The sequence below is a fragment of the Symphodus melops genome, assembly GCF_947650265.1.
Source record: "Symphodus melops genome assembly, chromosome: 3".
In the NCBI taxonomy this organism is placed as follows: Eukaryota; Metazoa; Chordata; class Actinopteri; order Labriformes; family Labridae; genus Symphodus; species Symphodus melops.
In genome coordinates this window covers 4,443,978-4,471,400 of record NC_136693.1, presented here as the reverse complement: position 1 = coordinate 4,471,400, position 27,423 = coordinate 4,443,978, and the positions used below count along the sequence as shown (strand labels likewise).

At 39.7% G+C, this 27,423-nt stretch overlaps 1 protein-coding gene across 1 annotated transcript in view; it reads left to right on the top strand.

Annotated features, from left to right (window-relative positions):
* Nucleotides 1-8,766: 8,766 nt before the first annotated feature.
* The window catches only part of kcnq1.1 (potassium voltage-gated channel, KQT-like subfamily, member 1.1), a 44,217-nt gene continuing 25,560 nt past the window's right edge, over nt 8,767-27,423 (top strand). Inside the window, exons 1-6 of the mRNA XM_079339745.1 lie at nt 8,767-9,014; nt 9,106-9,440; nt 16,816-16,906; nt 22,953-23,079; nt 23,534-23,612; nt 24,654-24,750. Coding sequence (XP_079195871.1) covers nt 8,991-9,014; nt 9,106-9,440; nt 16,816-16,906; nt 22,953-23,079; nt 23,534-23,612; nt 24,654-24,750 — 753 coding nt within the window. The 5' untranslated portion in view covers nt 8,767-8,990. The remainder of the gene's footprint in view (nt 9,015-9,105; nt 9,441-16,815; nt 16,907-22,952; nt 23,080-23,533; nt 23,613-24,653; nt 24,751-27,423) is intronic.

Here is a 27,423-nt window from a genome sequence, read left to right as displayed (position 1 = left end):
ATTAAAAAAACTTTGGTAACAGAATAGGCTAAAATTTTTAAGACATACTGTAGGTATTGGTAGTCCTCCTGATTTGAAGAAATGGTGGATTTCTACTGAAAACAGATGGGCTGGGTGGCTTTTCTACAATTAACTCAAATAGTGCATTTGGGGGTCTTGTTTTGCCTGTGGATTTATACACATCTGGAGCTCTAATGAGCATTTAAATCAGCATTCTGTTGTACGTGTGACTGAGCCAAAATAAACTAAATTGTTCATGTTTATTCCACTGAAAGCAGCTATACTAACAGTGCTACTTTCTCAATTATGGGGTTTTTAATAGGGATCTAGAACACAGCTATGACTAAATTTAGTTACTCTGGGGTATACCTAAGTACAATAATATGTGTTTTGAGGTGAATGGTATGAGGTAAGAAGAATACAGAATCCTTAACATTTTTTTTAAATGACCACAATGATCCCTGTCAGGTGGCTAGATTTCAAGTGTTTGTATCTGGTTTTCACACATGCCTTATGTGTAGTCTTACGCAGAAAAAAAGAATCAGGACATTTGGCCTCCACAGCTTCTGTCTCTCGTGACAGTATGATAAACACTTGCTGCCCTTGCTACTTCTCTGCAGGCCGCTCAGTGTGGGCAACATTAGGAGCATGAGCACCCCGAGGACAACAATTACACTTAACTCTTGGCATTTGAGTGACAAGGAAACTGATTCAAAAACAACCTGTAGCACAGAGTAGTGTTAAGTGCTAAAATCTTTGCCTGAGGGGGCTATCGGGAGCACAGCCAACACAACAAACAAGTAGAGTTACTGTTTTGAAGAGGAGCTGCTCTCTTTTGTGCATTTTAGAGTACTTGACCAGAAATATGGTAATCTGCTTTCTGAGACACTGCCTGCTAACCAGAGGAAACAAAATATCAGCTTGGACGTTGGTCTAAACTCTACTGAGTCTTTAACTAAAAAGTATATACAGGCAGTTCCTACGGATTAATTTTGGGTATGTTAAAACCATCTTGTTTAAATTTTACACTTGCAGTTTGGTCAGGAGCAGAGATGGGTACAGGGTGCTAAAATAGAAAGACAGCTGTGTTCTTTACAAATACATTCAATGCACATCTCCAGTAGTTCTCCTAAAGGAAACAGCTGTCATTAGTGTCATTTGTAAAAGCCCTATTTTAGGAGCTTATATTGAACAGGTAAGCAGTGAAAGCTAGCATTATAGGGGGCGGCTGTGGGATGCCAGATCTCACTGTCCAGCTCTCTGAGGAGTTGTGATCAGACGAATTACTGGTGAAGTTCCCACTACACAAACCCTGGTATTTTCCTGGCCCTGGCTCCCCATCTGTCTACATAACAGAGTTGTGGGGGCCAGAATAGGCAATATGGTAGGGCAGGGGTTCCCAAACTTTTTTCAGCCCGCGAAAATTCTCGAGACTGGGGACCCCCATTGTTCCTGGAGGTGCTTAAAACATCTGACATTGCCCCAACACCATCATATTTTTGTATATGTTTTAAATTTAATGGGAGAAATACACTATTTTAAACCATTCCTCATTTTTAAAAGTTTTTGAAAGGGATCTTGCAACCCGTCTAACAGTGTCTCGAGACCCCCCAGAGGGTCCCCACCCCCACTTTTGTAACCACTATGGTAGGGTACAGGGTGCTGTCACTACCTGGTTAACTCACATATCCAGAGCCTGAGTCTGTTGGAGGTGGCATTGCCATTTGGGTTGTAAAGGCAACCGAGGGCCATATGGTATATTACTGTATCAGTACTTATGATGAGAGGCTTCTTCACCGAGCATCTACCTTACATTAGGGCTCAAGTACCTTGCGATGCACTCTTTGCTAATGCTTATTTGATAGATAGTGCCAATTAAGTTCATGACCAAACAGTATGCATACAAACATTATGAGAACTGCTACTTTAAAAAAAAAAAAAAATGTTTTTTGAACTAGGGCTGTCTGCCAGTCTGCAGAGACTCAACTCATTTTGTGGGAGTTCGAGCTGACAGCATATTTTTAATTCACTTGAGTAAAAACATGCAGAACAGCAGCACTCAAGGGACCGGTAAATGCAAATATAAAAAGTAATGCTTTCGCCATATCAGGGTTTAAAACATTAATGAGTTTAAATTGAAAATCATTTCAGAAGTAAATCTGTCACTTTCAAGTGTTAGCGTAAGTTAAGCTCACTGTAAGCTCTACAGCCTTGGCATAAAGAAAACAAATGTTGCCCACAGTACATGCAGTCATGCCAAATGTCTTTATGCACACATACAGCCTGAAGTAACACTAATGTCTTTAGTTCCTAAAATTCAGTTACAAGTTTTGTGTTGGGCACAGCTGCTCCTGTGTCAGTTTCATCCCCTGCTGCTCTTTGTGTTTGTTTACGTCTCTTTTTCACATGCTGACATTTCCCACCTGTCCAACAGTCACAATAACTGTGTTTCCCCTTCAGCCCGACTTCATGCCCAGCTGGTTCTTTTCTCTTTTGCTTTGTCTCAAAAGCATATTAAGTAATAATTTAAGGTGTGTTTAAAGTATGTACTGTGGGCGTTCACGCTCAATGAAAACAATGCTTTCAAACCAAAATGTTTTCTGTGTTAGAAAAGAGAGAAAGAAGCAAAAAAAAAAAAAAAGACGCAAATGATGCTTGTAAAGCGCTTTTCTTTCTTCTCTCTACTCAAAGTCCATTTACTCCGTTGGTCATCACATACTCATTCACACAATTGTGGCAGAGGTGGCTATGTAAAGTGCCCATCAAAAGTAACTAATCCTATCCATACGCTGCCAATGAAGCAGCAGGAGTAACTTGGGGTTAAGTGTCTTGCTCAGACATTTAGCTGCAGGATGTAGGAATCGAACCCCAACCTTATGATTGAGAGACGACTGCTTCTACCAAATAAGCCACACTCAACAAGTTTGGATGACATGGATCAACATTAGCTTCTTCCTGTTACAACCTAAAAATAAATGTAATTCCTTTTAATATGTTTTATAGAAGGGCAAGAATACAAGGAAATTCACCACAGAACAAAACCTCCAAAAATATTTATGATCAGTTAATCTTGATTATGTGAATAGTGAATGTTGATGGTTACAAAATAACAAAAGAACTTGACTTCACTGCTAACCAGGAATTTCCCCTTGTGGCGGCAGCTCCCCCCTTTTCTAAATGAATACTTCTGTGAACAAAATGCAACATGACAGTTCCTTAGACTTCCTCCAGTGACCTCTGCAGTGACTGGATTACAATCCAACAGATAACCTAAGGGGTGAGTCACAACAGACTGGAAAATCTGTAAGATTGTCCAAAAAAATAACAGCTTCTCTTATGCATCCTGTTGTTAACTAATAGAAATTACTATTCAAGTACACATCCACATATAAAGTTAATGATCATATGTTAAAGTAAGGAATGTGTTCCGAACCTTGGTTGTTGGTACAGTCTGCTGCAGCCTCTGAGTTAATTGAGAGCTCTATATAGGTCGTCTGAGTTTCCCCACTGTAGCTGAGAGGATAGGCCATGAAGCCATTCACAGAAGTGTTTTTTTATTAAATTATTACAAGTAAACTCAAGATTTTTGTTTTTTTTTTTCATTTGTGAACTCACACATGTAATTGATGTCCCGTAAATAAACTTAACTCAACTCTGGAAAACCAGGAGTTGTACTGAGTTTGTCTACCTCCAGCCTTTCTTAACAGATGGATTGTGTGATTATAAAAGTAGGTGAAATAAAGACACCTGTTTATTATGTTGGGATTTTCAGCACTGGAGTTGGACAAGTTTTAGAGTTCCTGACGAGCTTATTTTATGTACTGCGTTTCATTGCTTTCACCCTCAATAAACCAAATCTATCCAGCATTGACCACTCCCAGCTGGTCCAATTTATATGAACACGATCATTGTTAAACCAAACAAACTGACCTGTCAAAATACTTTCAAACCAGACACACTGATTTTAAAGTTGTTTAGTCTGAGTCAGCCTCAATGCTCATCAAACAAAAGTCAGCCTAACTGCCTTTTACGGACATCGATTTCAGAGCTGTCTTTGGGCTGATGAAGTCAAATAATACCAACACTTCTCTGCTCTTTATCAGTACATGATTACATTTACCCAATTCTCCCTGGCTTGGACTGCTCTGCTTTGCTTTATAATGAAGAAGGCACTTCTTTGATTTGGGGGTTTTTGCTGACAAACATTTTTGAGACAATTGTAATGAATGCAGACAATTTATTTTGAGTAAATTACTTTCTGTTTATGTTTGGTTGTATTAGTTGTTTTCCTCCAGTATTAATTATCGATATAAAACTGCAATATGTTGTATTTTTATTGCTACATTGGGTTAAAGAACAATTAGACAATTCAAATTTTCCCACAAGGAGAATTAAGTATTTCTGATTCTGATATTGTGTTTGGTTCATCCCTCACCGGCTGTCTTGTGACTTTGTTGTAAATCAGGCTAATATCAGCACGTTAGGTCTCATAATCAAGCTCAATGGAAAATGCCAGTTGGAAGCAAACACCACATTGAAGACACATTTAGTCAGCTTGTTTGAGTTTCACTAATGAGAGTTAGCTGCTTCTTCTGGCTTCATTCCCTTATTACTTACTTGGCTTGTTTATCTGGTGTTTCTTTTGTTTGTAACTGTGGTGATGGGGATTGCTTTTTGTCTTTCACACACTGACTCCGAGGTTGTCAAACAAATAAGATTAGAAGACATTTGTAGCTCGGTTTTTGATGTCTTTGATCATGCAAAAGAAATGCTTCAAGGACAATCTCAAGACCAACCTGAATAAGTACCAAATCACACTGGACGACTGGGAGTACGTGACTTTCGATAGACTTCGATGGAGTGAAGTCGTGCACAAAGGAGCAGCTGCTCATGAGTCTGAACTGCGCCATGTCACTAACTTCTGACAACTCAGAAAACAAAGACTGAAGAAGGTTCCAACTCCATCACGTATCGTCACCTTCCCCTGCCCACATTGCCCCAAAATATGCAAGTCCTGAATTGGCCTCCGCAGTCATCTCAGGACCCACAAGTAGCCCCGAAGAGGAAAGTCATAATCGTTTCGAGTGACAGCCCATGTCAGTGAAAACAACCTGTGCCAGCTAAATCCTACTTTACAGAACAATTAGAACAACCTGCTTATATTCACAATGAAACAACCATAGCAAGGCTTGACTCCACACTACAAAATGGAAGGTATAATATGTAGAATTTTAGTACAATATTTACATGAAATAAAAATTGATAAAGATTTGTTTTATTTTTTATTGTTGAATACTGACATTAAATATTTGCCAGCATCGATGTCATCTGTTTTGATTGTTTTGATTCAGAGCCGCCTGGCAGTGTGACTTTGCTTTTAACACGTCAATGATTCATCCCAACTTTTTAATTTTCGTTGTTAAGTGTATGCTGCCAGCATTGAAGATCACATTCGGGTCAATCACAGAATTGTAGGTTAAAAAAAATGAAAATTGGTTTTTGTTGGTTTTTTTTGTTGTTGTTTTTTTTCTCTCGAGTACAGGATGGCAAGTCATTTACAAAATAACACCATAAAATAAAAATAAAAAATAGGACATTTGTCATTCCAAGCACACTCAAGTTGCAGCAAGCCAAAGGTGTGCATGCACGTTTGTTTTTTAAAGGGCTACTTCACCCATTTGCATGAAGCTGTGTATCATTAGAAACATGGTAGTAGTGTTGAATGGTCGTGAATCCAATTTGTTTTTCTTTGCTTGAAAGTTTTCTTCATGTGATGCAAAAAGCGTCATATTGCATCACATGAAGAAAACTTCCAGGCAAAGAAAAACATATTTTTCTCGTCTCAGGGCAAAATGAGGACTGGATTCACGACCATTCAACACTACTAACATGTTTCTAATGATACACAGCTTCATGTAAATGGATGAAGTATCCCTTTAAGTTGCTGTACAGTGAGGCTCACACATACACTAATTGCATCCTTAAAGCCAATGCATGAGTGGGAGCCATTTTTCAGGCTGCATTCAGATTGGAATGGGACAGCCTTGTCATATTTGGTCTGGAAGTGGAGACTTCAAATGATGCATCCACAGCTGAATACAACATCCTCAGCTCAGTGAGGCACATGTTGGAGACATTTCATCATTAATTGGGCGATCTCCCAAAATAAGAAACGCTCATCCATCTTTACACGATATGTGCCATGACATGATCAGCCATGTCTTCACTTGAATAGGCTTAGTCACTGATAATTTGTTTATACGACCATCGAGGGATAGCTTCCTCCTCCCTTTGTGTGTTTATATATCTCATAAATATGGAGGACAATACAAACTGAGATGCCATGACTAATTCCAACTGACTGGTCTGAATGCTTGGACAGAGCCAGTTTGGAAAGGAAATCTTTGAGGTTCAGAAACATTTCAACCTTATGTAAGTGCCCATGAGCTCAGAGCATGTATGACAAGAAGGATGAATCTATTGAACGCTGTTGGTACTCTAGCTGTGATTTTAAGGATGCTATGCTTGAATATTCTGTTATTCTTTTTCTCTCCAGTTTCCATTACATCAATTAATTACTCTGAAATGTGATTGTTTGTTTCTGCCTGCAAACTAAATTAGGCATTGCTGCCACTGTGTCAGCCGTGGCTTGGGAAACCAATCCCTTAATCTCCTCTGGCACAACCTGAGTAAATACCAGTTCATTAAAAAAGTATTCTTCATATGCCCTCCGTATAGGATAATGAGCTTCTTCATGGCTTTAGCCTTATTGCAATGAGAACACCAATAGGTCTCTGACTGCCCTATGGAACCCTTGCTTTTTCACTTTCAGTGAAGTGTAGAAAATTACCTCTTCACTCAAGGAATGCTTTAAAACCTTTTGGATTGTTTTTTTTTACATTGTCACAAGGATGATTAGAAGGCAATTTTATTCTCAGTGAAAAAGTTAATGTTTCAGAAACAACTTTTTTACGTGTCATTTAAAATATCAAGGTTGTTTTGTTTGAATGATACAGAATTATCTTTGTCTATCATAGGAGACTGGGAAAAACAAAAAATGCTCTGAAATTGTAAGAGTTTGAACCTAATCTTTGACTGTTTTAAATCTGAAAAAGAAAGAAAAGATCATACAACTGCTTGTGACATTTTTGTCAGATGTCTGATCAATTAATTGACCATTTATGGCTTATTATTGACATTTGTAAGGATGTAGAAATGCCCTGAAAAATCCAACATATCATTAACTTCACTCAATCAAAATATGGAAGCACGAGTGACCTTCAAGATAATTGCTCTCTGTGTTAATAATCAAAAATCAGTGTGTGGCATAGAACAGGAAGAAGCAGTGAGAGTTGTGTTTAATATCTACCTGGAAACAGATCCTGTCAACACAAGGACGCCGCTCGACTCTTATTAAAGTCTGCAGCAGTGAACTTGTTTTTCTCCTCCTTGGACTCTCTGAGCCAAGGTCAGAGCAGAAACAATCCACAGGGTAACCTTGTCAGACTAAAGCTGCATGTGTCCACAGAGTTTCCTTGGATTACTTTAGTACCTGGGCTGACGGCTTAGCTTTTAAAACTGTTATAAATCACAAGAAAAGTCAGGAAATGGGGACACTTTTCAGGACATTTGACCCGATTTCTTTGATAGTTGTTTCTTTTCTTATTGTCAAAAACAGCCTACATGTAAACCAAAGGACAGTCGAGGAATTGAAACTGATATGCCCACAATGTGGAACTACTCAGTAGGAAGTTGCTTCATCTGTTGCATGTGAATTTTGCATGTACATAACTGGTAATGGTTTCAAACATGCCAAAGTCTTGACACACTGATTTCCAAATTCCTCCCTGTTGACAGTCCGAGAGGAAATGAGTCACTGTCATCTCAAACAATGAAGGCCATTCTGCACACGCTTCTGCTGAAATACTTTCTTTAGATTCACATTTTTCAGAGCTTTATGAATCCCAATTTAGGCCCCAAATTCATGCAAACACAAAGCTATTTTTCAACTCTTAGTGTGTAAATAATGATGAGTTACACTTTTATTTTTTATTTTTTTAAGTGCACAATGTAAAAAAAAGAAAAAAAAAAGTAGTTGATTATTATTGTGTTGATTTTGAGATAACTGAATGAGTCATCTGAAATACTACTCATGGGCGGCTGTGCTTAGTGGTAGAGTCAACCAAGGCTGACGCAAGGTCTGGGGTTCGCTCCTGCAGATATGTCTGATGTTTACTTGGGCAAGACACTTAAACCTAAATTACTCCTGCTGCTGCAAAAGATAGATAGATAGATAGATAGATAGATAGATAGATAGATAGATAGATAGATAGATAGATAGATAGATATGTAACCGAGCGGGTTTAGGATGGATGAACTTTGGGAAAATATAAAATGAAGAAATACGGAGTCTTTATTAAGTTGAACATTTGTCTGCTCCTTTATTGCCGCACACGGCGGGAGCACCCCGCACGGGTCCCCAATCACACACTTCCGTCCCTTGAACCTTTACAAAATAAAAGCCAACTTAAGCCAAGCATAACATAATAAAATAGCTTACAGATAGATACTTTATTGATCTAGAGGGAAATTCAAGAAAACTCCAATTTCAAACTTTTTTTATGAATTAAAAGCTTGATTCAGCCTTGCATGTAGTTACTTCACAGATTGATGTGAATCTTTAAAATAAAACCGTAGTCATAAAATTGCTCTTTTAGCTCAGGCCTCTTTTTTTTTCTTCTTCTCCATGTCCCCTTAGGGCTTCCGTACTTTCAGGCTGTTTTGCCAAACAGTAAAATGTCTGGACAGCTGGCGACTCACAGCGCACCGCCTGGCGCCCACAGCACTCCAGGCTGATAAGTACTGTGCGAGAGGAAGGGGATATTCAGTCAGGGATGAGAGTTGCCATATTCTCAACAACCCAGAGAGCTGTAAAGTTAAATGAAAGAAACACTATCCGGGGGATCTAGAGCAGCAGTAACTTTACGCACATGGGCGAACATTTCTCCGTTTCAGTGAGTTATCGAGAAAAATAAGTGTGAAAAAGTTAACCAAGCAGTAGAGAAATAGCAGGAGGAAACTATGTCTAATTCTGGCTTCTATCAGGGGAACATGCAGAGGTCCTCTGGTATGGCACGAGGAAAAAGACCACCGGATTTGGAGTTGTCAGAAACCGCGTTATCCGCGCATGATCCCGGAACACCTTCAGGAAACGACACATGTTTTCAAAGAGACAAAAGTTCTGAGGATGGCAATACTCCCACGGAAGTTCCTCATGTTCACCTCCACCCTTACGTATCTCATCCTCGTATGTCAATGCGGATGTCAGTGTACAGCACCGGGGTGCGTCCAGGTAACACCCGCGCCTCCATCCAAGGACGCGTATATAACTTTCTGGAAAGGCCGTCTGGCTGGAAATGCTTCTTGTATCACTTCGCAGTGTGAGTGTTTTATATTTTATTTTCCTAATCATCCGCATCCATTGGGTATTCAAGGATATAATTGCAACTCTAAGATGCTAATTAAACAGGGAGTTAATTGCGCATGTAGAGCCTTGGAAGCCATCACTACAAAGAACTGTTAATCCTGTGAATTTGAGAAAGATGCTGCACAGAAATTACAACACAACCAGGGCTCGCTGCAAATATATTATAAAGATATTTACGCAGGCCATAGCAGATATAAAAACCCCTATAATTCATCACAGACAAGAGCATCTGAAACCAAATATGCTCTCCAGGGAGTACTAAAGGGATATTATGAATATCTTTCATTTGGGGAATGTTTTCCTCAGCTCTGTTGGGCGTTTAATTTGCCAGAACAGTGTGAATGCAGGAACACAGAGGACTGAACTGCTTTGCACTCAAAGAGACTAAAACAACAGAGCTTTAAAAACAAATACAGGGCGATGTTTAAATGACCTTTTGGGACTAATGTTTTTTTGTGCCAGAACTGTGGCACAGACTTGATTGTCAAGTGTCGTGTGAATAGTATAAAACACTTTGTAACTGTAATTTACAGGTTAAATAAAAATATATAAGACATACAAGTATAGTCGTGGATGTTAGTCTTCAGCTTGCTGGGTATACTTTTATCTGCTAAATCCACTAAATCATGAAGATGCCACTTTAAGGGTCACCAGCTAAATCTGATGTGACAGCTCTGTCAGTTAACCTGAGTGTCACTTTTGACAAATGAAATGTAGCTGATAATACATTTCTGTCTGTATAAAACTGATGTTAAACCAAAGGATGCATTTCACTGTTTTCCCGTCTTGGTGTAACCCCTGTCAGTCAAGTCGATCCAGAGTGAGTGTTCCTGCAGAGGCTTTTGGAATGTAGGATATGATCGTCCAGCTCTCCTCCATGTGTGATGCCTGTCCCCACTTGCTGGCACTGATAACAGGCAGCTAAACTTGGCAGCATGTGTGAGGCTGTGCAGGAGGCAGTGGCCCAGTCTGGCGCTGCCACCCTGTGACCCGGTGGTGTCGGGGTGTGGGGGGGGGGGACGCAGGGGAATTCAGCCTGTCACAGCAGGTTAGAGTCTCTGTGACTCAAAGGGAGCGTGAGCCAACACAGGTCAGCTCAAATAGGTTGAAGCATTACCAAGGATACCAAGATACACGCAAACATGGAAGCGAGTGGCTCCTGTGAGAGCAGGAAAATCCTTTAACTGTTATACCATCTGACTTTGCATCAGGTACAAACAAGACTAGGAGAAAGGCCACACTCCATGCTGATTCAAAGAAAGCTCACACTGCAGCGAATAACAAGAAACACCGAAAGATATTTCGTAACGTGTGTCAGCTGTGACTTTCACTTCCTTTGGAAATGAAATTTGCTTGATAATTGATAAATCTACTGTGTTGGTATTTTAAGGAGGAATAACTGTTTTATCTAACTGACACAGTTCTGTCAGAGTCACTACGATGGGGACGAGTGTGCATCCAAATCATTTGGTTTGGTATTAATATATTTAGAAACATACCTACTGTGACTACTGATGTTCATGATTGCTCATTTAAGTCAGTATATGTTTGTAGCTGAGTGGGTGAGCCTGTAAACACTGTGATGCAGAAGTTGAATTCACTCAACTTAATTAACTGACAAAGGTTTTCAAAATCCAAGCTTGGAAAACATGCCTTCATTAACCTTAAAACCCTTTTTCTCAAATGTGTATTTACTTTATTTCTATCCCCCTAAAACTGACTAAAAAAACGTGCAGTTTAAATGAGCCAATGCCGTAAAAGTGGTTTACATGAAAGTTATTTACAACATTAAGACATAAATACAGGGAGGTCTGATCCATCACAATGCAAAAGGATATTGTCTGAATGTTTTGTCCCTATTCTTTCGAAGGCCAGTCATATATCACATACACTGCATGCAGGAGAGACTTTTAAGTCAACACCCCTTGGGGCGCAGGTGGCCCAGTGGTTAGTTTGCGTGCCCCATGTACAGAGGCTACAGGTTCAAATCAAATGAACGTCATTCCCCACTTTCTCTCTCCCCTTTTCCTACTCTATCCACTGTCCTATCCCTCCAAAAAAAGGCCCCAAAAGCCCCCCAAAATAAATCTTTTAAAGTCAACTACACACAATTGAAGGCTAAAATAAATCTTTTGTCACTAGCATAATGTAGACAGACATGCTCCAAATCATCCTTCTTCAATAGCTTTAGACAATGCCCTTTACGCCACCAAATTAGAGCTCTTTGTGTGTTTTCAGGCGGATGTTGTCCTTATTTTGGAAAGTCAAGGATATCACCGTGCATACTCTTGGATGCAGACACACAGATTACCGAATATTTGCTTTTCTGACCTTTTATTTCCCGTTCTACATTATGTTTTTAAGTATGGCTGCTATAGTTTTTCTGAAACAGTGTCAAGAGTCCGTCAGTCCAGTTGGTTTCTTTTATACGTTGGAGGTGGAGAAAGACAGATAGGAACAAGCTTAGCTTTATCCCTGACCCAGAACTCCATCCTCAGTGAGGTCGGCCTTATCAGAGGAACCCTAGTGTGTTTGCACGTGCAAGTGTTTGTCAGCTTTTGTGCGTTTGTGTGTATCATGATATGGGATGCTTACCGAGGCAAGTGTTAAAACGAAAGAAATGTTTTTTGTTTTTTTTTGCTGGAAAGGAGCATGCTATATGTTTTATGTGTAAGTAAACTATACCTCTGCTCCCACTGGGTGTCTGTGCTAAGAGTAAATGGGGTGTTTTGGTGCGGAGCAGCATGTATCCAGCCCACATGCTGTTTATAAACGAGTCGATCAGGAGAGTTTAGAGAAAATCCAAATCAGCCTCGGCTCCATTAAACCGAACGAGATGTTCTGTCAAACAGTATCAGTCTGGAGGAAGTCAATTCCGACACTGTTTTTTACGATACAACAAACATGTTTATGAGTTTATGCTCTGATATTCTTTTCTATTTGAGAAACACGATCTGACTGGAGCGGTTTGAACTCTGCTTTATATTTTATCAAGTGCAGTTAAGGCATCTGTGCTTTAGTCTTTTCCTCTCTTTCAAAAAACTCAGGAGCCAGGATTGGTAATGAAGCACGGAGACAAGGTCACTCATTGTTGACCACTTTCTAACTGAGCTTTTAACCCCATACTAACCCAAGTGCTGACGCCTTCTTCAAGTGAAGCTTGTGAGACCTTACTCAAAGTCTGATCTCAGTAAAAACTGATGTTGCATACAGATGTGAAATCTTGAGGGAAGCAACTTGACTTAGGGCATTCTGAGTGTATCGTTCAGAAGACATTGGCTGCAGGAAGGTACAACACACTGTCCGCAATGCAAAGATCCCATCAGTGGACATCCACTTAACTAACATTGCTTGCATTTGTTTGTTATTTTATTTGTTGTTTGTCTGTTATATTTTGTTTTATTTCTTTTATCTCTTTCTTTTCTTTCTATTTGAACTGTGTTGTCCTTCCAAAAGCCACATGTGGACAAGTGTTGCTAATAAGCACATGTGCTAAAACACCCGATATGTGCATGCAAAGGCAACAAACCGCTCTTAGATGCATTCACATCTCCATCTTGAAGATGTCTTTTCTGGAAGCTAACGGAACTCAAATGACTCCAATTCTGAAACAATTCTAGAAATTATTGGATATTGACTTTTGCTCAGATACCACGGCAACAAAAATAGAAGCCGGGAAGCCAAATTATGTGTAATTAATTGTTTATAGTTATCAAAAACTGCAGGGTAACACCTGCACATTGTGTAACTTGCACAAATACGTAGGGAATTGTTCTATACTAAAATGTTGCCAACATATTTATGCAGTATTAAAAATGACTTCTCTTTTTTAATGACTGAATATCTTTCATTTTCTAAAAGCTTCAGTACTTGACCTGGGATAATATGGACCATTGAAATAATCAAAGTATTTAGGTATCTACAATTTTAACAAACTGACGTAGTTCATTAGACCAACATGTTGTAACTAGTCAGCTTCCTGCTTTGCTCAAAAGAATAATCAAAGCCAGATCTCCTGGATGTAACATCAGTGTTTGTATAGCCCACTCTAATGACCCCACACCTTGTCATTTGACTTCTGCCTAAAGGGAAATGATGAGGTGTTGGACCAGTGACTGAGCTTACATACTTGGTACTCAAGAATTTGTCTTTGCTTTGCATCACTTTAGTGGGAGTTACTATTTTGTCTTTGTCACTTTAAAGCACTGTCTTTGTGGTTCCAAAAAAGAGAGTTGATGGTAACAGCCAGTGACATGGTCAGCAATGTCTCTTTTAACTCTAACTCCATCCCTTGTTTTTTTTTTCTGTACATGCAACACACACTACAAAACAGACTACAAGAGGATCTGTCCATCAATAATAGATAGGAGCGACGCTTTGAGCTTTTGTTCAGAGTTCAGTGATGCCTCTGTAGATGAGCCAATGTGTTATTTTATGTGTTGCTACACTGAGCCCGCAGGAGGAAAAGGCAGTGAAATATGATGGTGCAGTTAGTATGGAGGGACGGGGAGTCAGATCGTCTTAGATTGATTAAAAGTGAAGCTGCAGAGTATGCTCGGCATACAAAGTGTGTATGTTTACAGCCATTTCAAAACGCTCTGAAGTCATCTGAGCAGAGATTCTCTGACAAATCACAACCATTAGCATAACCAGCGTGTTTGCTTTGAAAAGTCTGATTTTCACTTTTGTGTCTTTGATCCTTCTTTTAACTTCATGTTGCATAATATAGAAGTGTGACTTTGACTCCCTTGAAAAAAAGAAGTTTTTAACCTCAATGGGACTTTTCCTGGATAAATTAAGGTTAAAAAAGAAGAAATCATTTTAACTAAGACTCCAACCCCAAATGAAGTCATATTTCTGCTGCATTGACCGTTTGTTCAGTTGTTTTAGGCAGACAGGAAGTGCTGCTTTGTTAGCCGTGTTCCAAATAGTCCATCTCCCCTCTGAAGGTCTCTCTCTCACTGTCTTTTATCTGTGTTGACGTGTTGCGCGCACGTTTAAGCCTGTGCATGTGTGCTTGTGCGCGTGTGTCTGTGTGTGTGTGTGTTTGTGTTAGTTTGAAAGGGGATATTTGGATTCCTGGCCAGTGTTCAATAAACTCAAGCTGTAGCATGTTGTGATAAGGGTACCCATGGGGCAAACACTGACTGGAAACTAAACCAGGACTCCCCCTACACATAGTTTCCATCGCTTGTGCTCATATAGACAAGATAAAACTGAGATTCTTAAAGAGTGTTTATTCAAACAAATGTTTAAAATAATACAAAGGAGGAGACTGTAGAGTAAATATTTCCCCTGTATTGTTTAGGTATGACCATTTAACTCGTACTATAGTGTCCAGATTTCGATTTTAATGGATCTCTTTTACATTAAGAAAAACAAGGACAAGCAATTCTCTCTTTCCTTATATTTGAGCAGGCTTATGCAAAGTTATAAGAATTCTTGTGTATTTTTACAGAATCCAAGTTGGCCCTTCGAGCAAACCAAAGCTTTTTTTGATGAGCAGCAAAAACAAGTTAAAGTTTGCCCTTGCTCCCTTATAACATCTTATCCCATGTGTGAAAAGCATTGTCCAAAACCACATACTAACTTAACGCCTTCTAACATACTCAAACACAATGAACAGCATACTAATTACTAGCCTGACACTTAAAATTCTGTTATAGTAACATACTGTAACATATGCACGTGTCCCGTCCTATCACCATCATCAAGCTTGTATTTTCCAGTCGGTGCCACGTTGAATTACCTAGCACCAGGCTTGTATACAGTAATTGAAAATATTGAATTCAGAACTCATTGCACACCCAATGTGAAGTCATACTCTGTATAGATAGTATGGAATATTCAGTTTCAAATGTATCTATTTCATCTAAATATATATGTATGAAAATATACAAGAGATCCATTGAAAGTTCCATATTTGGTTCATGAAATTCAATTCAATCAGCTCCAGTTGTTTCAGTGAGATGTAACATTTTGCTCCTCTGGTGCTGCACTACATTTTGAAATAAAAACTGGCATCACATTTCAATCTAAAGAGGAACAAGCTTTTCAGAGCCTCTGTGTTTCTTTTGATCGCGTTCGTTGTTGGGAGTTTGTCCTTTCATTTGAATTTGTTTGCCAAATGAACTCAGACGTTGTTAACCTGATTCCATTCAGAAGTTCTGCCCTTCATCGTGCTACGTCTCATGCCAGCGGAAATGAAAAGTTAATGAGTTTGTCCTTTCCCCAATGCCAAGCTTTCTACGAGTCGAACGCACATTCATTCTTCATTTACAAAGATGTTCTGCTAACAGACAAACATAATGAGATGGGGTGAAACATAACTGCGACTTAAAGGCTGATCGTGGGGGCGATATTACAATGACAAGTGGCGAGGACATTGCAGGAAAAAGGCAGCACAATGTTATAAGTTTAAGGGTATGTCATCTTCTATGTTGCCCGTCTTGCGTTCACATATTTCTCCAACAATCAAATCAAACAGGATTGCTGCATTCTGACGTTAATGGACGTCTGCTAAAAGTTATTTTTCAGATTTATATTGTTTCCAAGCAGCAGGAAATACAAGCTCTTCTTTTTAAGATAAATGGTTAAACAGACTAAAAATCTTCAAGGTCTTTGACGTGACATTTAACATCAACAGTTACTTATGAGTCAGGATGTCAAGGCTACATTAGGGGTAAAAGTGTTCTCTAAGTAGAAAGGAGAGCCACAGATATATATATTTTTTTTTGTTTCTGCATCTGAAATATATGTGACCTTGAAAAGAAGTACAGAGGAAGTCAAGGAGCATTTGAGTTTCCTTGATAGTTTGTGTGGCTTGTGTACGTGTGTGTTTAAAGTGTGTGTGCGCAAAACCTGTCTGCTCATTATTGGGCGAGTTTGTCATGCACTTTGCATTCACATGGTGGAGTCTAAAAGGTTCACAGAATTTCCTCCGGAGAGCTGTCCTTGAATGTTTGCTTGATTTCACTCAGATGCTTTTCATGACAGAAATATAAATGTAATGTTGTGCTTTCTTGATTTCTGCTCTAAATTTTGTTCAGAAACCCAGACTCGAACCAGACTCCAAAGTTGTCTGAGGTGTTTTTGGTGTTGAAATCAAAGTGGGAGATGTTGACATGAATATGAGCTGGAACATAGAGAAGTGATTTCAAGTGATCCGTGTTTTCGTGAACATTACGTAAAGCTCTGATTGATGAAATATGAAATATGAGCCCCTTAGATTGGATGTCATTTGTATGAATAAAACATGAGTAAGAATGACGACGATTAAAGAATTATCCCGCTTTATTGATAGGTGTTGTGTTTCCTCCCCCTGACAGGTTTCTCATGGTTCTGGCCTGTCTGATCCTAAGCGTTCTGTCTACCATCCACGAGTACCACGATCTGGCTCACGAAACACTCTACTGGGTGGTGAGTATAACGTCTATAACGACGTATGAGATTAAAAAGGGGTTAGCAAAAACTTCATTGTTTTGCCCCTAAGAGGTGTTTGTCTGAAAAACAAATGTCCCTCTGGGTGATTTTTAATCCGTGTTGGATGATTCAAGTTTCTTTAATGATCCTGATCACTGTTCCATGAACTACATGTCTGAGAGACACAAGTCGAGTGATTGCGATGAGAAAAACAACTGAACCTCAAAGCAAGATACACCTCGTTTTTCACCACTGTTTATGTTTGTTGATACAGCCTGCAGCTTTTTCTCCTGATCTGATCTTTCCTTTGACTCTCACCATCTGCTCAGCTCTTCTGTTTGTCTCTGTTTTGTTGGCGTACATCTACACAGAGGCCTGATTCTGATATATGAAGTAGTTAAAAATGAGTTTTGTTCCCATCCTGTGTCAGACAACTCATTTAAATAAATGATAGTGCACATAAAACAATGCAGCTAATGGACATTGAGTCATTGTGCAGTTCTGTGAAATGACACCTATAAGCTTGTTTAATAAAGCACAGAATCAATTTCAAAGTAAACAAAGATGCTAAATTTATTTCTATCGTTGTTTTTTTTTTTGATTGATTATGTTCTGCTGCATTCAACATCATGATGGTGAACGAGCTGTTAAAACAAAATATCAAACTGCAGATTTTGTTGTTCGAAAAAGCAATTTCATGGGTTTATTGACCTACCCGCTGCCTTACAAAAAAAAACAATTTAGGGACACTTTAGCTGGAAGAACAAAGCCTTTTTTTCAGCACACTATTTCAGGGTGTCCCACTGGCGTTAGAGGTCGAAGGCTCCTCCTCTGAAATCAATAGTAAATGGGATAAACTTAACCCTGAGACATCAGCTGCTGAGCGGAGGAACTGTTTGGGTGCTGGGTGAGTCACTCAAGCTCAAACAAAAGTAAAAGCTCTGAGAAAGGATGAAGAAAAGCTTGAGGATTTTCTTTTAAGGGGGACTGGAACTTGCCACATGTGACAAGTTCACCTTGGACTGGGGATAATGGGATCAACTGGTCATGGTGTATCATGCGCTGGCAGAGCAGAAACATGATTCCTACAGGTTCAATGTTGGATTTAAGAAAATGGATGCATCTGTATGAATTGGACTGGGATTAAAAAGATAATAATACCCAAATATTTTGAATTATGTACTTTGTTACTCAGCTTTAGGTTAACCCCTTGTGGATATTTAATCTTCTTATTATTTTATCCAACACTGATAATGAATAATTAATTTTTTCTCTATGCTTCTTAACCCTCAAAAATCTCCAACATTCATCGTTTGCAGCCTCTTTCCCCAAAGGGCCTGTTTTAGTACTTTGCGCTTGCTGCTTTAGAGATTTGCTCTGACCCTGCAACTCTTGCATTCTCCCCTCCCCCATCACAGAAGCAGCTTCTTTGTCTTCTTTCTTTCTTCTTGCACACTCAAGGTTAACACAACCCGCTCGGTTCTGCGCCCGGAGATGCAGCTCTGGCTGATGGTGTTTGTAGTAGTGGCGTGTTGAGCCAGATGCTTGGCGGTTTGCCCAAAAGTTCTGTGTTCTCTGAAGAGTTTGTACACTTTAAGGATGTGAGTTGGCTGTGAGCTACTTGAAAGTATCGCTGCGGGTTATGTCAGTCTGCAAAGTCCAATTGAAAGAGATATAACATTTTAATCTTGTGGTTTTACTAACAAAAGCTCTTCTTACCTTCTTACCCCTGACGACTAGAGTATGATGAGTTGTCTATTGTGGTGATTCTCTTCAGTTTTAATTTCACTAACATAAGAACAAATATTATGTGGACAATGAATCTACATCTAATCCCGACTTGTTGCCAAAATACCCCAAAATGGGCATTGACATTGCAAGTTTACTGAAGCAAATAATAAACATGCAGATGGAACATCAAACATCCTTAATGTCCCTTCTTACAGTTTAAAGCAGATTCTCACAGTTATGGAAAGTTTAGTGACTGTACTGTTACATTTTGTAACATTGTCTCTCGGCTTTGCTCTGCAATTATTAAGAACGCAGCACGGAGCTGTATTCGTCCTCTGAACTGTCAATCATAATCTGCTTCTTTTTTTGCGATGGAAAAACTCATTGAAACAAAACTGCTCAGAAAATCAGTACTTGGATCTAAACAAGTGTTATATTAAAAAAAAAAAAACACTGTTTGAGCTTTTAATGACCGAAACCCCCCCCCCCCAAAAAAAAACAACCAAAAAACGTTATATTTTATATATTTGAGGCGTGTTTTGATTTTATAGTTTGAGGGTTTATGACCTATGCTGAATCCAGTCAGCAGCAAGAGCTCTTTGAGCTTCACTCCAAGGTCGCTGTCCACCTCAATAAACAGTCCATGATCACTACCATGTGTCGGGACACACACGCAATAAAAATGTAGATGTAGGAAAGTTTGTGTAAAACTGAGGTCAGGGGGCGCTAGTGTTGTGGTATTTAGTAAACGCTCGACCTATACATGGAGACTATAGTCCTACAAGTGACACAATGCACAATGTCCTAAAATTTTTAGGAGTGCTGTGAATTTGTGACGGAAAGGTCGAAGAGTATGAAGTCATTTATAAATGCAAATGATTGTATTGGAAATAGAAGATAAGCAACATTTGGGATAGAGTGATGGTGGGGGGGGGGGGGGTAGAGACTGATTGTGTGAAGTAATGAGGTTTGAGAATGAAGTGGATAAAATGAGGGTCAAATGAGGATCGATGATGAGAGAGGTAGTGGAGCACAGGGGGAGAGACTCAGTGTGTGGGGCTGATGACTTGATGAGGTGTTCTAGTTTTATCGCCTCCCCATGTGGTTCATGTGGTAATGAGACCAAAGCATGTGAGGAAGCACAGATCAGCGGATTAGATGTCTGAGGTAGGTGATCAAAAGAAAGTGTTAAGGCCCTGGTTGGACAAGAAAGAGAATTGTATTTTATTACTTAGACTTTACAATTACTAGAAAAAGAGGAAGACACTCGGTTAGTTTTTGTCTCGTAACGTTGCATACACACCGGCCAGGAATACACATATACAGTCTTATGGACATGCATGAATGGAGAGATGTCAAAGTGTGATCAGAGCTGGTACAGGAGCTTGTTAAGGAGTATATTATCCTTTCTTACGAGATCTACTTGAGTATTAGCCACCGCCAGTTAAAGAACATCCTTGCGTGACTCAACCATAATACTCTGGACTGGACCTGTAGTCTGATCCTTGTCCCTGCCTCATTTCCTTACAACTGAGAGAGAACTTAAAGTCTATCACAGACACGTCACAGCAGATGGAATGTGTTCACATGTCATTCTGTTATTCTGCAGACTTTCCATTATTCTGAGGACAACAAGGTTTCCCTTCCGTGACGTCTCCAAAGTTGAGCTTGACAGATGATTCATGATTGTGGAAACAGCAGGTGACAACACAATCTAAACTCAAGCTGCACTTTCTTGACTGACCTGGAGTTCTTCAGCCCGATCACATAGTCTTCTTCTTTAGTTTTATTCGGTCAAAAGCTCTTGGATGAACGAAAAGCTCCATATAAGAGGAAACTGCTGTGTCCATGGTCAGAGTTGTCTTTTGTTGCACATCCAAAAACAACAGTTGTGATTCTCCCCCATCCTGTTTTTTGCATCCCTTTCTGTTTGTTAATGGATCATGTTTTTGGATGGGCCATTTGTTTTTCATCCTTGAAGTACATATCCTCACTGAATAAATTAATGTGTTTTTTCATTCTGCCTTCCAAGAACACGATATAACATCTTATTAATCCAATTTTTGACTTTAAAGACACGCTCTGTTACATTCACTGTTACATCCGAGCCGAAAACATCTCCTGCTGTAAAACATGCAGCGCATTTTCTGCCTGAATCCCCCCGCTGTGTTCCTCATCGTTCACAGCAAAAGGATGGTGTCACCATTAAAAATCCATGAAAGGCTATTGATTCACTTTCAGACAGCTTAATTTCCAATCGCATGTCAATGATTAAGAGATGTGTGAAGGTAATTGCATTCTCGTTCACACCAGTTCATTTATGTTGGTCTAATTGTGTGCTGTAATGGATTTTGTTTAACATATATATATTTTTTTTAACCATCTCTCCTCAAGGAGCAATAGAGGAAACTAACATTGAATTGAAATGGTGATGCTTTGATTGTATGAGGATTGTGTCAAGCGTTGAACACGCTGCTGTTGTGGTGGGTTTTTCAGCAGAGGAAAAGAAAGAGGACAGGATGTAAAAAGGTAAATAAGCTACTGTACTGCCAGCAGCAGACTAGCTTAGCTTCGAAGAGAGGATGGAGATAACTTGAGAAGTGTTATCATAGATCCCTCTGAACATAACAACAACCTTCTTCCACCAACTCGGACATTTCCGTATTACAAATTAATACCTCAGGGTTTATTTTTATGATTTCCTGGACTGGGCCAACAAACAGTCCACACGGCAAACAACATCTATAGGTCCAAAAGGTGTTATTTTTCCAGAAAGTGTTTTGCTTGAACATGTGACCTGTAACTTGTAAAGACTGGGCTTTGCAGTTGCCTCTAAACTGCATATTCAATATTTAGGCTGACTAGTTTTCCACGTTATATTCAGTCTTTATGCTAAGCTAGGCTAACTAGCTGCCATCTTTAGCTTCATACTAACTGTATATAAATATTTATAACCTCTCCAGCTCTTTGTGAGAAAACATGAAAGTGTATTTCATAAATATTCCTAATGTTCCTTTAAAATAAAGTTTGGCATGAAGCGCAGACCCACGAGGCAACGATTCTAATCATCTGACAACAAGACCCCATGTTGATGCGTTAAGCTTATACTGCTGCTTTTTTTATTTCTGAGCTGTGTAATTTGATACAGAGCATTAAAGGAGCAACAGCATGACCTACTGATCAGAAGGGTGAATAAATCAGTGTCTTTTTGATACCCTCTAGCAGGGCTTATGTCAATGTACCAAATAGTCAGCCAATATAGTTAAAATCTGTAGGCCTACATCTGTCTTTAACGTGATTTGACACAAACATAACCATTTGTTTGACCCCTTTATTTTGTCTGTTATTCACAGTTTATCTTTATTAATTATCTGATATGTGCTGTCATGACTTAGTCCAAGAGCCACAAGAAATACTGTATGGAAAAGACATAATATTTAAGTTAATTATTCTAAAATGTAAACATTGCCTTATGGTTATGTTGCACCCCCTCCACTGTCCTATCCACTTTAAAAAAAAAGAAACACTTGAAAGGCTAACTGCGAACATGGAGTGAGTGTGTCAGTCAGTAGTGTATATGTGGATGTGTGACCTGTGTGGGATGTTGTGAAGCAAAACAGAACAAAGACCAACATGTGCGGATGATGGTTGGGTTGAGTCCAGGTGGAACGAGAGAGAGAGGGAGAGAGAGAAACTCTGGGTTTGAGCTTTTATCCCCTGAGAGCAAAAAAAAAAAAAATCTTTTGCAATAATCATTGAGAGAAATTGATTTCCATCGTCAGTCAATCTTAATTTGTTTAGCACCTATGTATAACAAATGTTCTCCGCGGACACTTTACAAAAAGCAGGTAAAGAAGCTCACTATGTGTCTCTTGTATATGATTTGTTTTGTGTGGCATCAAACTGGAAAAAGTAGGATTGAACAGGATACTGGCATTGTAGATCTGTGGAGAAATAATCACACTAATTGTCAAGGAAATACAATAACTTTGTAGTACATGTTACAGCTGGAATAAAGAATAAATCGATGGTACAAATTAAACATTGACAAATGAGCTATCTGTTGAGTACCAATCAATAACGCTTAAAGAATGTCTGACAGGTTTGAGTGCAAAGCTGCTCTCATCAGAGGAAATAGAACAGTTGCATCTATAATTCAACAATATTAGTTTTGAAACGCACCTTAAAGTTGGAGCAGATGTTCGGATATTGCTGCTCTAAATAACCTTCAAACACATTTAATTTTTTTTCATTCCCTCCACCTGTTCTTCTCTCACATTTGTCTGTTGTGTTTCCCTCCTTTCACTTACAGGAGATCTTTCTGGTGGTGTTTTTCGGTGTAGAGTACCTCGTCCGCCTCTGGTCAGCTGGCTGCCGCAGTAAATATGTTGGCATCTGTGGCCGGCTACGCTTTGCCAGGAAGCCAATTTCTATAATAGGTAGGAACACATCGCCCATACAAAGTCATATCTGTGGCAATACAGACAAACACGTTTCACTCCCTACCCACACACATTATTCAAAACAGTGTCAGTAAGCTTCATCCCAAAATGAAATATCTCAGACCAATTCAGCATGAAATTAATACCACCACTGCTACACTTTAGCGTTTTATTGCTAAAATTGGAACCTCCAGGTGTTTTTCGGGCTTTTGATATTATTTGGAACCCTTCTCACGTCAGTATAATAATAATGAAAACCGATGAAAATGTCATGATAAAGCACCAGTCGCCCAATGTTTGGTAGCTGCCCTTTCTTCTTGGATTTTTCAAAGCTCATAATAAGGACAAGACTTACTCTCATTATGAAGCATTTCTGTATATCTAACATCTGCATGATTCTGAAATATTGACTCAAAGCTAATTTTGTTGACTTGATTGTTGATTTTTGCAGATCTGATTGTGGTTGTAGCATCGATTGTCGTGCTCTTAGTGGGCTCTAAAGGCCAGGTCTTCGCCACCTCTGCTATAAGGTAAGAGACAGTGTACAGGTAGGACCAAATATCAGAAAAAACTTTCATAACTGTATAAGTATTAGCCATCCCATCCATACACATTCATAGGCCTCTGACGAAGCAGCGGGGGCAATTTAAGGTTTCATTGACTTAGCCACGGACACATTTTTCATGGTTGAGGTAGAGGAGGCATGTAACATTATTTTAGACTACAGTGCTCTTCTTAAGTTGTGGAAACATTTTAAGCCCTTTAATATTTCATAAGAGCCTAAACCTCCCGTGCACAAAACCAGGTCCTTCAGAAGTTTATTTTGTAGAACGTGTGCGAAGAGTTTACTCGACCTGCACAGAACCCTCACCTTAACCCCTCTAATCCACTTTGGGATAAATGTTTCAGCTGTGAGTCAGGCTTTGACATCAGGGATAGACCTCAATAACACTCCAAGACCTGAATGAGAGCAAATTCTGAACTGGGTCAATGTTTTTTTCTTTATGGTTTCATGGTTGACACAAGACACATGTTATACAAAAGTAAATTTGTTCCTATTTGCAAGTCATTTCTTATGTTTTTCAGACCCTGATATCACATTTCCTTGGTGGCCATGCTCTTTCTAGTTCCTTTTGTGTTGATTTGTCCTCTATGATGTTTTCGTAATGCTACATGTGCCTCGTTTGATATGCGTTGAAGAATAAGCCAAGGAAGGTCCTTTTCTATGTACTGTAGGATGACATACTAATGAATGTTGTGCAGAGGTCGCACAGTGATTCAAAACACAACATATTATAAACTCCCCTGAATTCCATTACAGAGTGTAACACGGCCTTGATGAAAATGTAAGGAGTGGAAATTGCAGTGTGCATTTAAAATGTAGGAGGTGATGTTTGAATGTTGTTAGAAAAATAGTTCTCCTGGCGAAGTACAAATACCCAAAAAAATCATAAAATATACTTACTTAAATAATAAATCAGTACAGCATATGTTTACATAAATACCTTCTTTACATGCATTTGGTACAAGTCAACGGACTAAAAGTCATTGAATCCTTTGTTATTTTTCAGAGGGATTCGCTTCCTGCAGATCCTGCGGATGCTCCATGTGGACCGGCAGGGAGGAACCTGGCGTCTCCTGGGCTCAGTTGTCTACAGCCATCGCCAGGTATGCATTCACAGCTTTTAAAAACACATCACGTATCCGTTCCAAAGCCATCAGGGCTGCTGATAATTACAATTAACAAGCCGGAGGCTTTCTCTCTGGGGATTTCAGGCGTCCCCTTGTCGTGTTGTATTCTAGGGTACAGTCTCCACATGTGAATGTGAAGAGTACTCTGCATAGCCAGAAGGAGAGGGACACAGTGTAGATTTGTTAGAGTCATACACAGCACCCTTTGACTGTAGCCCCTCTGAAGTATCATTCAACTGAGACACATAGGTGGTCCTGATTACCCCCACTGGCCACTGTTATTCTCCTCTGTGTCTGTGTAAAAACAGAGAATGATAAAGGTGAACAGAGCATCAGAGAAGTTGCTGAGCCTGTACTGCCTGCTGTGCTTCCTCGTGTCGGCCTTGGCTGATGACCATATTGCTCCTGGCTGAAGCTGGTCATCAACACCCATTGACCTCAGCTGTAAGAAAAGTGACTATCAGGGCAGGGTAGTAATGGAGCCCTTTCCCAAACTCTTTCCTTCCTGCTAGCCATGGGGTATCACTCTGCATGAAGTCACACTTATGACGACAGAGGGCAAGTTCAGAGTGAGGGTGGAAAATAACCAGGAAACATCTGTCACCGTGGATACTGAGAGATCTTTTTTGCTCAGTATGCTGTTGTTTACCAGAATCAGACCGACCGAACACGCATCTGGTGTGAGTTGGATGTTAAGTCCTGCTTGCAGGTTATGTCCAGATGCCTGTCATGCATTGCTCCAGGCTATATGCCAGTATACTGACAGATCATACTTTATCTCCATTTTCTTAATTGAAATATTGCCAAACCATGCTGCTTCTACAAGATACTATCTGTTCACTAACCTAACTTGAGGAAGGAAGGAAAGTAGGAGTTTTTTTTTTTTTTTAAATCTTGTGAAAAGCCACGTAAACACAAGGACACATGGAAACACTAAACAGAAAGGCCACAGGGGTCCAGCTGGTTTTAACCTGTTTGTTGAGAGGCCGCAGGGTAACCCGATATGCTTCCTGTAGCAGAGACATGTATTTTTTCTTTTCTGTCAGTCATCTTCATAACCTGTCAGATAAGGTTGGGAACCTGCTGTTTAGGCTACAGAAATAAACAAAATATTCAATTTACAGAGAAGTGGGATAGTGGAGAAGGAAGAATGAGCATTTCTTAGACTGTGGAGGTTAAAGAAGCCAGTTTTAGTCCAACCAAGTCAGTTTAAAAAGGACCTTTTATATGACTGAGCTTCACAGAACTACTCAAATTGAAGCAAATAGAGGTGAGTTGGTGAGTGTGTTAGGTACAGAGTGAGATTGACATTGACAGGTGGCTTGGTCCTGATTGGGCTTTAAAGGCTTCAGAGACTTAGATGTGTCAGTTAAAGGTAGCTTTTCTCAGAGAGCTTGGTACTTTTTCTTTTTGCCCTTTTTTGTCCTTTTTGCACTTTAGACCACTTTACAGGCATCAAAGCAACACGTGAAATCCTGCCACACCTCTGCCAGCCGAGCACTGGGAAAATCTGCTGTCACACAAAAAAAGCATTAGAGAATAGGTCATGTAGCCATCAACCAGCTGGACATCTGTGAGCACTGCTTCCAGTATTGTTCCTTGGTGATTTTGTTGATGTTGTTTCAGGACCTGAATACTTTATTCAGCCATTCTCCTACGTAAACGCACTAAACTGCTGCTCTCCTGTGTTAACAGCTGGAGTTTTTAAAGTCAATGGTGTTCGTTTACTGCAATCAGTAGCCGTTTAGCAGTTTAGCAGTAGCAGTTTTTGTGTTGCGACTGCATCTAAATACACACTGAGCAGCAGTCGAGTGATTGTGGCTTGTAAACACAATTTGCACAGTTTCTCCTTGCTGGCTTGCCGGCAGATTGGAAGCACATGTCTCCTTGATGTGTTTGTCCGGTCACAGCAGCAGCATCTGTATCTACTAAGCCTCTGGTAGTGACTCTGGGAAGGTGTACTTGAATGCGTGTTAAGCTCTTATAGCTGGAAAATTTGCACTTTCAAACAGCAAGCAAGATGTAAGTCGAAGGTGTTGCATGCTATCACGTTAACTGCAGAAGTTGGATGCTCAAACTTTCATAAGAAATGTAAGTTAGTGACGTAAGAGACACAGATTCTGAGCATCAATGCAGAAAACTATCAGTATGGGGTAATGTAAGGATAGGCTTATGATATTTCAAGGGAGCCAAACTATTCCCGGATGGTATTCTGCATTAATCTGCTGCTCCTGCTCCTCCGTGGCAGTCTAAAAAGAAATTTGGGAGTGACAGTTTTGGGACGAGACATGAATGAGAATTTCACTCATCAGGAATTCAGCTGAGTGTGGTGCAATGGGAACTCCAGCACTCTGAGTGGCTAAACACAGTTTAAAATCACAATGTGGGTGAGTGCAGATAGAGATCCTTTACTAAAAGAGATCATACATAAAGAAGGAGTCCGATTACGGCCTGACAGGATTAAGGCTGAGCCCAATTAAGCCTCACGAGCACAGCAAACCACAGACGCTCCCTCATTCAATCTGCAATAAGATGCTTCATAAATATTTGAAATACACCAGGAGAGATCAGCTCTCCGGCTTTTTAGACTGATTTAGAATGATTTTGTCTTCATCTGAATTCAAACGATGTGATCAGAGCTCATTTCTG